Source organism: Lasioglossum baleicum, chromosome 12 (assembly GCF_051020765.1).
Source record: "Lasioglossum baleicum chromosome 12, iyLasBale1, whole genome shotgun sequence".
NCBI classification, from domain to species: Eukaryota; Metazoa; Arthropoda; class Insecta; order Hymenoptera; family Halictidae; genus Lasioglossum; species Lasioglossum baleicum.
The window spans coordinates 201,315-211,770 of NC_134940.1; the positions used below are offsets into that span (position 1 = coordinate 201,315).

A 10,456-nucleotide genomic window follows, 5' to 3' on the forward strand; every position below is an offset into this window, starting at 1 on the left:
GACTCATACGTAACAAGAAGAATGGCGACGAGGATGGGATAAGATGGAATAGCCTGGAAAGGATGCGTACGTACAATACGGACTACATACGCCGATAGCTAACCTCAAATTACGAAGTACGCCACGTGGCACGTATTGCTGAGAGCTGACAAGAAGATCCCTGGCAGGAATGCGGTGACGTAGGCAAGCATGCGCGGCCGATTGGTTGGCTTGGGGGGGGGGCGCCTAGGCTCACGCGCAGTTTCGACTAGAGCGTTCTATTGGCCGACGCAGTCACCCCCACTACTCGAGTCGCGTGACGAAGAGAGGGAATCAGACGTACCCTAGGGTACTCAGTGAGGGTACTGAACGGCGTGGGCACGAAGTTCAAAATACTGCTGAAAAATTGTCATGACGTAAAACTTTCTTATTTTCCTATCTCTATCTCTATCTCTATCTCTTCTCTATACAGGGTGAGTCACCAAACGTTACCACCTCAAATATCTTTGTTGTTTCTAAAGATACGTAAAATATGGTAAGGACAAAGTTGAATGGTACAATGGGGCTGACACGATGCAAAAAAAAAAATTTTGTTTTTATGTCATTTTTCCAGAGATATGAAGGTGACCTTCATTTTTTTAAATGGAATGAGGTATTTTTTAATAGATCAATCGATGCAGCTGGACATTCGTTATAATAAAGTACTAACCTATGTATGTCGAAAAGTTATTAGTTCAGGAGATATTTCAATTTAAATAACTCTAAAATACCATTACTGTCGTACTACGACGTCAGTGTTTACTTACTTATGTAACGTCTTATCACGACAGTAATGGTGTTTTAGAGTTATTTAAATTGAAATATCTCCTGAACTAATAACTTTTCGACATACATAGGTTAGTACTTTATTATAACGAATGTCCAGCTGCATCGATTGATGTATTAAAAAATACCTCATTCCATTAAAAAAAATGAAGGTCACCTTCATATCTCTAGAAAAAATTACATAAAAACAAAATTTTTTTTTGCATCGTGTCAGCACCATTGTACCATTCAACTTTGTCCTTACCATATTTTACGTATCTTTAGAAACAACAAAGATATTTGAGGTGGTAACGTTTGGTGACTCACCCTGTATATAATAAAATCGTGTCTGTCTGTATGTTTGTAACGGCAACACTTGAGAACGGCTCAACGTAGAAAGCTGGGGTTTGGACCGTTAAACGCGGCGTTTCTTCGGGAAGGTTTAGGAACAAACCACATTAAAAAAAGTCTATTGGTTCAAAAGTTGTGACGTCATTAGTGAAAAAAGTCAACTTTTTCGCTCTCTTTTCGGCACATTTCTGCTTATAACTTTTGATCGAATGGACTTTTTCGAATGCTCTTTGCTCTTAAACCTTCCCGTGGCAAAGCCGCGTTTAACGGTCCAAACCCCAGCTTTCTACGTTGAGCCGTTCTCAAGTGATGCCGTTACAAACATACAGACAGACACGATTTTATTATCTTTTCGGCACATTTCTGCTTATAACTTTTGATCGAATGGACTTTTTCGTATGCGGTTTGCTCTAAAACCTTCCAGAGAGAGAGAGAGAGAGAGAGAGAAAGAGACCACGCGGCGCCAGCTACCGCGGCCACCGCCAGATGGCCGAGTTTCTGGCAAGCGAAGTGTTGCATTGGGTGGTATTAATATGGGTAGCTTGGAAGATTAAAAACAAATTTTCTTCTGCGCATTTCGTGAAGAAAAGTCTGCCTTTTTGGAATACCGCTTTGCTTATTGACTGTATTCAACTGCATTCAATATTTAATTTTTATTTCTTACCCCTTTTTGCCCCTTTTACTTTTTTTACCCTTATTACCCTTTTTAACCCTTTTCTACCCTTTTTTCCCTTTCTACTCATTCTACCCCTTCTTTACCTCTTTTTTATCTCTTTTTTATTTCTTTATTACATCTTTTTTCCTTTGTTATCCTTTTTTATCTTTAATCGTTTGCACTATGCCATCTCGCAAGCGACCGAATCTTGGAAGGAGATCGCACAATGCCGCTAAAGTCAGGTGTGTTCGAGAAAACGAGACCGATCTCCAACGTCAACAACGCCGGAGAGATACGAGAGAAATACAATCTACTCTCAGGTTCCGAGAATCAGAAACTCAACGTAACGAACGCTTAGCTTCTAATAGAGCTCGACTTTCAAGATCGCGAGCTACTGAATCGGAGGCTGAGCGTGAGCTACGTTTCACCTCTGATAGAGCGCGGCATTCGGCTTCACGGAGTAGAGAAAGTTCTACACAAAGGGAAGTTCGTCTGGAGTTAGACCGCCTCAGACATACGACTCGAAGAAGTGATGAGGCAGTGTTGGTGCAAGAAAGAAGACCAAATGAAGGACACCAACCTGGTCTATTGGGCGCTGGACAACAACCGGAGGGACTTGCTCTGCTGCCGTGGATAAGAAAAGACATGGGTGGATTTCAATATAATCCATTAATTAATTATCACGTGGAGTCTGATATTGGACGAATGGAACGCGTGTGTGTCTTTTGCAATGCTTTGAAGTGGAAGGGAGAGACTGTTGGAATGTGTTGTAGTTCTGGCAAGGTCAGATTGCCCCTAATTCAGTCGCCTCCAGAGCCACTTAATTCTTTATTGACCGGTGATAGGCCTGAATCGCGTCATTTCTTCAAAAAAGTACATTCATATAACTCTGCATTTCAAATGACCTCATTTGGAGCAAATGTTATATCCGAGGGTAACTTCATGCCTACTTTTAAAGTCCAAGGGCAAGTTTATCATTTAATCGGATTCCTCTTGCCTTCCGAAAATGAAATTCAACCGAAATTTCTGCAATTGTACTTCATTGCAGATTATCTCTCTCAGGCTGAGCAACGAGCAGGTAATTTTACCAATATGAACATTGCCTTGCTCAGGGAACTTCAAGAAATGCTACACAACAGCAATTCTTATGTTCAGAGTTTTAAGTCCGCCGTTGATACCCTCCCTGCCGGAGCAATTCCGGATTTGCAATTAGTTATTCAAGCTGATAGACGTCCTCGGGGGGAACACAGGGGTCGGTATAACGAACCCACTACTAACGAGGTAGCGGTGTTGCTGGTCAACCAGGAGTGTAGCTGTCGTGATATTATCATCAGTGGCAGGGGTGGTGAGCTGAGGAGAATATCAGAGACCCACCGCTCCTATGACGCTCTCCAGTACCCTCTTATGTTTCCCAGAGGGGAGGACGGCTACAACTTCTTGATTTTCCAAGTTGACCCCACCACTGGCGAGGAAAACGACCGCAAGAAAACATCGGCCCTCCAATTTTATGCGTATAGGATGATGATCCGTCAAAATGAGTTTAATCCCCTAATCTATTATAGGCAACTCACTAATCAGTTTTGGGTAGATATGTATGCCAAGATAGAGACCGAGCGACTGACGTATCTTAGAACTAATCAGACAAGACTGAGGATGGAAAGTTATATTCACCTCCGAGATGCCTTGGGCACGGATGAGGACCCGCAAAATATGGGCCAGTTGGTAATCTTGCCTTCTACCTTCACAGGAGGCCCTAGGTACATGCACCAACGTACCCAGGACGCCTTCTGCTACGTGCGCAAATACGGGAGACCTGATCTATTTATTACTTTTACTACTAATCCACGGTGGGGTGAAATAGTAAGGGAACTTCTGCCAGGTCAAGGCCCCCAAGATCGACATGATGTAGTATCTCGGGTCTTTAACCTGAAACTCAAAGTCCTGATTAATTTACTAACAAAAAATCAGTTATTTGGAGCTGCTTCCTGCTACATGTACTCGGTTGAGTGGCAGAAGAGAGGCCTCCCCCATGCCCACATTCTTCTCTGGCTGAGAGAAAAGATCAGGCCAGCTCAGATCGATGACGTGATCCGAGCTGAGTTTCCCGACCCTGCACAGGACCCAGAACTCTACAGTGTTGTTAAAAACCACATGGTTCATGGGCCCTGTGGTTTTCTCAACTTGCTGTCACCGTGTATGAGAGAAGGTCGGTGTAGCAAGAAGTACCCCAGAGCATTCGTGAGGGAAACCATCACTGGAGATGATGGCTATCCTACCTACAAGCGAAGGTCTCCCGCTCAGGGCGGGTTTACTGCGACACTTAGGTACGGTGGCCGTGATATTATCGTAGACAATTCCTGGGTAGTTCCCTATTCCCCTGTCCTTTCGAGAACTTTAAAAGCCCATATTAATGTAGAGTTTTGTAGCAGCGTCCAGTCCATAAAATACATTTGCAAATATGTGAACAAAGGTAGTGACCAGGCTACCTTTGGTGTTAGGAACAATAGGGACGAGATCACGACTTATCAGAGCGGAAGATACATTAGCACCTCCGAGGCTGTGTGGCGTATTCTCTCATTTCACATCCACGAGAGATTTCCTCCAGTGATCCGCTTGGATATTCACTTGGAGAGTGGCCAGAGGGTTTACTTCCAGCCTGAAAACCTTCAGGAAAGGCTGGAAAACCCTAAAAACACCACATTGCTGGCCTTCTTTAAGGTGTGTACAAAGGACGCCTTTGCCAGTACACTCCTGTACGAGGAAGTTCCTTCGTACTACACTTTCAACCGACAAAGAGGAGAGTTCTGTCGTAGAAAGCAGGGCACACCCGTGGAAGGACATCCAGGAGTAAAGAAAGAGCATGTTATTGGGCGAGTTTTCACCATCCACCCCAATAACACAGAGTGTTTCCACCTTAGGATGCTATTGTACAATATCCGAGGCCCCACTTCATTCGCCAGCCTAAAGACAATTAATGGCGTGGTCCAGCCAACCTATCAGGCTGCCTGTCGAAGTCTAGGCCTGTTAGAGGATGATGAGCAATGGCATCAAACTCTGACAGAGGCAGCAGTCTCTGATAGCCCCAGAAAGCTGAGAGAACTGTTTGCCATCATTTTAATTTTCTGTAGTCCCTCAGACCCTCTTGAACTCTGGCACCAATTTAAAAGAAGTCTTTGTGAGGATGTGTTTAGGGACTGGCGAGGGAGGTCTATAGACACGTCTTCCCATGATGTTGAGGAACACTGCTATGATAGGGGCTTAGCACTGTTAGAAGAGGCTGTCCAATCCAATGGAGGCCAGCCTCTCTCTCATTACTCCATGCCATCTCCTCAAAATTTAATCCTGGCTAAAGTTAGGAGTTCAGGAAAGATAGCGTTAGCTGTAGCATCCTCTGGGATTGCAGCTACTCTACTTCCTGGAGGTCGGACAGCCCACTCGACTTTTAAAATCCCTATAGGCTTAGATAGGAGCGAGACCCCAATCTGTAATATCTCCAGAAACAGTGACCTGGCTAAGGTGATTCAAGACTGCCATCTAATTGTCTGGGACGAGTGTACCATGGCCAATAAGAAGGCAATCGAGGCTGTGGACCGCACTATTAGGGACATTAGATCTACGAATACTGTCATGGGAAGTATCACCACTTTGTTTTCTGGAGATTTCCGACAAATCTTGCCAGTCGTTTACCGAGGTACCCGCGCCGACGAAGTTAATGCATGTTTGGAACAGTCCACTATTTGGCCTGCCATCGAAAAAGTGACTCTCACCACCAACATGAGTGTTCAACTTGGCGGCAGCGAGGAGAGTGCCAGCTTCTCTTCTCTCCTACTCAGAATAGGAGATGGCACTATCGGCAGCGATGACAATGTGACACTGTCACCCCAGCTCTGTAATGTTGTGTCAACAATTGAAGACCTGATCTCCCGAGTGTACCCTGATGCTGCTAACATATCTAATCAGTCTGAGCAGTGGCTCTGTAACAGAGCCATCCTAACACTAACGAATGATCAGGCCACCTCGATCACCTCGGCAGTGCTCGATATGTTTGAAGCTGAAGAAATGCACTACAGGTCTTTGAACAGTACAGTAACTGCAGATGAGTCTGTTCAATACCCTACAGAGTTCCTAGAGTCAATAGCTGTTCCCGGGCTTCCCGCTCATATTCTTAAAGTTAAAATTGGTGTCCCTGTAATATTGATGAGGAACTTGAACCCCCCCAAGCTTTGTAACGGCACGAGATTGTTAATTAAGGCCCTTCACCGCCATGTCATTCATGCTATGATCCTGACAGGTAGTGGCAAGGGTGAAATGGTCTTTATACCTAGGATCCCAATCATCCCAACCAACTTCCCGTTTCAATTTAAAAGAATTCAGTTTCCGATTAGCGTTTGCTTCGCAATGACCATTAATAAAGCTCAGGGACAGACGTTGCAGATTGCCGGGATAGATGTTAGGTCGTATTGTTTCTCTCACGGACAATTTTACGTCGCCTGTTTGTCGAGTTACCAGCCCTTCTCACCTATTCATTTGCACTTCCAATAGGACCGTCAAGAATGTCGTGTATCAAGAAGCATTGTAGTAGGTTAAGGCTTTAATTAAATTTTATGACATGTATATCAACCTTTCAAACTATTACTTTCATAAGATCGTGCCTGTCTGTATGTTTGTAAAAGGATCAATTGAGAACGACTAAACATAGAAAGCTAAAACCGTGTTTGTCTCTCTCCCTCTCTCTCTCTCTCTCTCTCTGTAAAAAGCTTAAAAAAAAAGTTACTACGACGGGACTCGAACCCGAGCCCACGGCATAGCAGTTCAGCTCGCTGCCGCTACGCCACACCATTACTTAGTAAAAAAGTGAACTATGTAAACTGACATGTTGCGTCCACAAAACTTTAATTTGCAAATATCTCGGAAATTACTGAATAGTTGCCCCTATAATGGGGTATATTCGTAATCAGCGGAACGAGATCTGTAACTCTGGAAAGTCTCAACTAAATCTGTGACGCGAAGGCTTTGCATTCTCCTTGTGTAAATTGTCACTTTTCATGACTGCAATAGGATCCTCGTATTCACGGCATTGAATATTGGCTGTAAGTCGTGAAACATCGTAGCCCTCCGTAAATACGGGAATCCTGCTACTATGCGTCGTGTGACGTAGCAGCTGAAAGGGCGTGGTCACGCGGCGAGTACGTGACCGTCAGAGGTGGGGATAGGCGGCGAGTACGGACAGTCAGAGATGGGGGTAGGCGGCGCTAGCTGGAGACCCCTCTTGCCTCTGTGCCCCCCCCCCGGGGATCTTCTTGTCAGCTCTCAGCAATAAGTGCGCAATTACATTACAATACGCGGCGTAGAGGTATGGCTATACACGACAACACGTTACATCGCAGAAATTTTCCTTGAACGTACATTCCAACGAAAATATTAAGTACTAGCTTTTGCCCGCGGCTTCGCTCGCACAGAAAACAATTTAATGCCCTCGGAAATTGATATTGTTTCTCCATATAAAACCTTTTAACCCCCCATTCACCCCTATAGAGTTTTAATTTGATGTCATGCCGCAATCTTAGATTTCAAAACCCCTTTTCACCCCCTTAAGGGATCAATTTTTTAAAATGCCGAAATAGGTGTTTGATTAATTATATCAAAGAGCATTAAGACCAAGTATGAAGTAAATCCGACAACGAACAAAATATTCCTCATACAAACGTTGCAACCTCTTTTCACCCCCTTGGGGGTTCAATTTTTTAAAATGCCGAAACAGGTGTTTGATTAATTATATCAAAGAGCATTTGGACCAAGTTTCAAGCAAATCCGACAACGAACAAAATATTCCTCATACAAACGTTGCAACCCCTTTTCACCCCCTTAGAGGTCGAATTTTTAAAAATGCCGAAACAGGTGTTTGATTATTTGTATCAAAGAGCATTGAGACCAAGTATGAAGTAAATCCGACTACGTACAAAGAATTCCTCATACAAACGTTGCAACCCCTTTTCACCCTCTCCGGGGGTTGAATTTTTTGAAATGCCGGAACAGGTGTTTGATTAATTATATCAAAGAGCATTAAGACCACGTATGAAGTAAATCCGACTACGAACAAAATATTCCTCATACAAACGTTGCAACCCCTTTTCACCCCCTTGGGGGTTCAATTTTTTAAAATGCCGAAATAGGTGTTTGATTAATTATATCAAAGAGCATTAAGACCAAGTATGAAGTAAATCCGACCACGAACAAAATATTCCTCATACAAACGTTGCAACCCCTTTTCACCCCCTTGGGGATTGAATTTCGAAATATCCTTTCTTATCCCTTGTATAGATCATAAGGGAAACCTCTGTGCAAAATTTCAGCTTTCTAAGTCCAAGGGTTTAGCCTGGGCGTTGATAGGTGAGTCAGGACTTCGCTTTTATATATATAGATTTCACACATTACATAATGTCACGTTGTCTCTTTTCGTCGGGTTGGAAGACCCGAGAAATTGGCCAACTTCGGGCTTTTTGCTGGACTGAAACCGGGTCGCGCTTAGCCGAGTACGCGCGGTCCGCGTACAGCGACAACGTACCGAGACAAAGCGAGATTCGAAGGTCCGACAATTTCTCGAGAAGAACAATCGTTCGGGTGCCAAGCCCCACAAAGATGCCACACGAAAAGCTCGGAGAGGCCGAGCTCGAGAGTCGAACATTCGAGATACGCGGATCGAGAATGACGACGCAAAAGGGCCAAATGGTTCGGACACGGGGATAACGAGGAGAGCCCTCTCGGCAGGGCGGATCTCACAAGGTTGAATCATGCACCACGGTATGGGCTCTAGCGGTTTATTGCAGCGGTCAGTTTGTACAGGGCGTTAAGAAATGTTTGGTCTTGGCAAGCATAGGCGTATTCTACATCTTCGGATCGATGGAGATCTGTAAAAAAAAGTTGCCGCAAAATTGTCCTTGACTTTGAATTTCAAGGTCAAATTTTTTATTGTATTGTATTCCACGCATCATGAGGCTAAAAAGTGTCAAAGGAACTATGGGTCAAAACTCAACCGTTTCGCCAAAAATTGATGCGGAAGTTTTGTCGGCTGTAAGATGAATTTTATTCATAGAAATTAGAGATTTCAAATGGAAATTCTAGTTGTTGACATAGATACAGTCTTGCAAAATATTAGAATATGGATTTATCGAAACCCACATGCCAGGATACAACATTTCAATCAAGGACGTTTTTCAGTCAATGTGTGGGCAGCTATTCTAGGAAACAGAATTATTGGTCCTTATTATCTTCCAAATCGTTTAACAAGTGAGAATTACCTTAGATTTTTACGTTCACGATTGTTGACCGATCTGCGTCTTATTATACCGCGTGAGAGGCGTCGTTTTACTTATTTTATGCACGATGGAGCACCACCACACTTTAGTCGGCCGGTTCGAGACTTTTTAAATCAAATGATTGGATCTAAATGGATTGGTCGAAGACCAGCACCAATTATACGGCCTCCGCGATCGCCCGATCTAAATCCATTAGATTTTTTCTTATGGGGAGCGGTAAAGGAACAAATATATAAATCGGGGCACGAGAAATAAGAACTGTGGAAGAATTAAAACTTCGAATAGAGCATGCCTTCCAACATTTACGAAATATACCAAATTCACATCAGCGAGTTATAAACAATATTCAGAACAGATTAGAGACCTGTTTGCAAAACAATGGTGGCCATATTGAAGCTGGCAGTCAAGCTCGGCTATTAAGAAATATTAATCAGAATGGATCGGTTCTTTGCCTCAGAAGAAGAAATAGAAGATGAACATCTTTCAAGACTTAGAAGGTAATATTGATTATGATTGATTATGTTACATTTCCGATAAACAACAGATAAACAACAATAGTAACTGCATGCTTCATTAGTAATAACTCTACTATTATTTTTTATGAGAACGGTTTAGTTTTGACCCATAGTTCCTTTGACACTTTTTATCCTCATGATGCGTAGAATACAATACAATAAAAAAATTTGACCTTGAAATTCAAGGTCAAGAACAATTTTGCGGCAACTTTTTTTTACAGATCTCCATCGATCCGAAGATGGAGAATACGCCTATGCTTGCCAAGACCAAACATTTCTTAACACCCTGTACAAAATGGACGGCCACGTGGCCGCGACCCGAGAGCCCGCGCTCTTCATACAATTTTTGCGAAAGATGTTCGGTCGCAGCGCGGTTGTCGAATTAAAAGATTGTGCGACGATTCGGATGGTCGGTACCGCAAATAACCAAATTCCGGACAATGGAATTAAGCGCGGCGCGGATGTACGGCGCGGACGGGACTGTCGTAAGAACTTTCGCACGCGGTTCGCTCCGATGCGTACGTAAACGGTTACGCATCTGAATTTCGGCGAACACGCTTTGGTATTCGGTGCGACACAGGATTCGAGACTGCACGAAATCGACGCAGAGATTATTCGCACGGAACGCGACTCCTCCGAGTAAACTTCCGAATACGCGACGCGATCAGGAATGCACTCAAAAGATGCTCAAAGTGCCCCCGGGGTGGATACGAGCCGACGGCACGAGGCGCCCTGCGCCTCGGCACACGCGAAGGTTCGAGGACGGAACGGGACGCGTTCGTCCTCCCGCGACAAAGACCGAACCAACTCGCACCGAAATTGTACACGATGGATCG

At 43.9% G+C, this 10,456-nt stretch overlaps 1 protein-coding gene across 1 annotated transcript; it reads left to right on the top strand.

Annotated features, from left to right (window-relative positions):
* The first annotated feature begins 2,015 nt into the window (after positions 1-2,015).
* Positions 2,016-9,663, top strand: LOC143214170 (uncharacterized). The gene is made up of 4 exons (XM_076434884.1): positions 2,016-2,109; positions 2,158-2,286; positions 2,331-6,281; positions 9,650-9,663. The coding sequence occupies exons 1-4, from the start codon at positions 2,016-2,018 to the stop codon at positions 9,661-9,663; spliced, it is 4,188 nt and encodes a 1,395-aa protein (XP_076290999.1).
* The last annotated feature ends 793 nt before the right edge of the window (positions 9,664-10,456 follow it).

Bases quoted from the DNA above. Each gene is read 5' to 3' on its own strand.
- LOC143214170 (XM_076434884.1), top strand. From the start codon at position 2,016: ATGCCGCTAAAGTCAGGTGTGTTCGAGAAAACGAGACCGATCTCCAAC. The intron at 2,110-2,157 runs GTTCCGAGAATC...AGCTTCTAATAG, and splicing joins GAAATACAATCTACTCTCAG to AGCTCGACTTTCAAGATCGC. The intron at 2,287-2,330 runs GTTAGACCGCCT...GTGATGAGGCAG, and splicing joins CAAAGGGAAGTTCGTCTGGA to TGTTGGTGCAAGAAAGAAGA.